The sequence below is a fragment of the Papaver somniferum genome, unplaced genomic scaffold (genome assembly GCF_003573695.1).
Source record: "Papaver somniferum cultivar HN1 unplaced genomic scaffold, ASM357369v1 unplaced-scaffold_30401, whole genome shotgun sequence".
NCBI lineage: Eukaryota > Viridiplantae > Streptophyta > Magnoliopsida > Ranunculales > Papaveraceae > Papaver > Papaver somniferum.
The window spans coordinates 1-376 of record NW_020641488.1 but is presented as its reverse complement, the minus strand read 5'-3'; the positions used below and the strand labels follow the sequence as shown (position 1 = coordinate 376).

At 42.6% G+C, this 376-nt stretch overlaps 1 protein-coding gene across 1 annotated transcript in view; it reads left to right on the top strand.

Annotated features, from left to right (window-relative positions):
* The window catches only part of LOC113341696 (squamosa promoter-binding-like protein 15), a gene marked incomplete at its 3' end in the record, with an annotated part of 963 nt that extends 606 nt beyond the window's left edge, over positions 1-357 (top strand). The window contains exon 3 of the mRNA XM_026586465.1: positions 51-357. Within this exon, the coding sequence (XP_026442250.1) occupies positions 51-357 (307 nt within the window). The remainder of the gene's footprint in view (positions 1-50) is intronic.
* Between the last annotated feature and the right edge of the window lie 19 nt (positions 358-376).

The following is a 376-nucleotide window of genomic DNA, read 5'->3' as shown; positions in this document are numbered from 1 at the left end:
TCCCATGGGCGGTTCAAGTTTCTCTTCATATTTTCCATAGAAAGGGACTGGTGTGCTCTGGTGAAAATGCTTCTAGACATACTTGTGGAAAGAAACATGAAAGAAGGTGCATTATCAAGGGAGTCTCTGGAGAATCTTTCAGATATTCACCTTTTACACAGGGCAGTAAAGAGGAAATGCAGAAGCATGGTTGATTTGCTCATTAAATATTCTCTAACTAGCACCACTGGTGCTCCGGAGACATACCTTTTCTCTCCAAGTCAAATGGGTCCGGGTGGTCTTACACCTCTACACCTGGCTGCGTGCCTACATGATTCAAAGGAGATGGTGGATATTTTAACTGAGGATCCTCAAAAGGTAATCAAATTGAATGAGT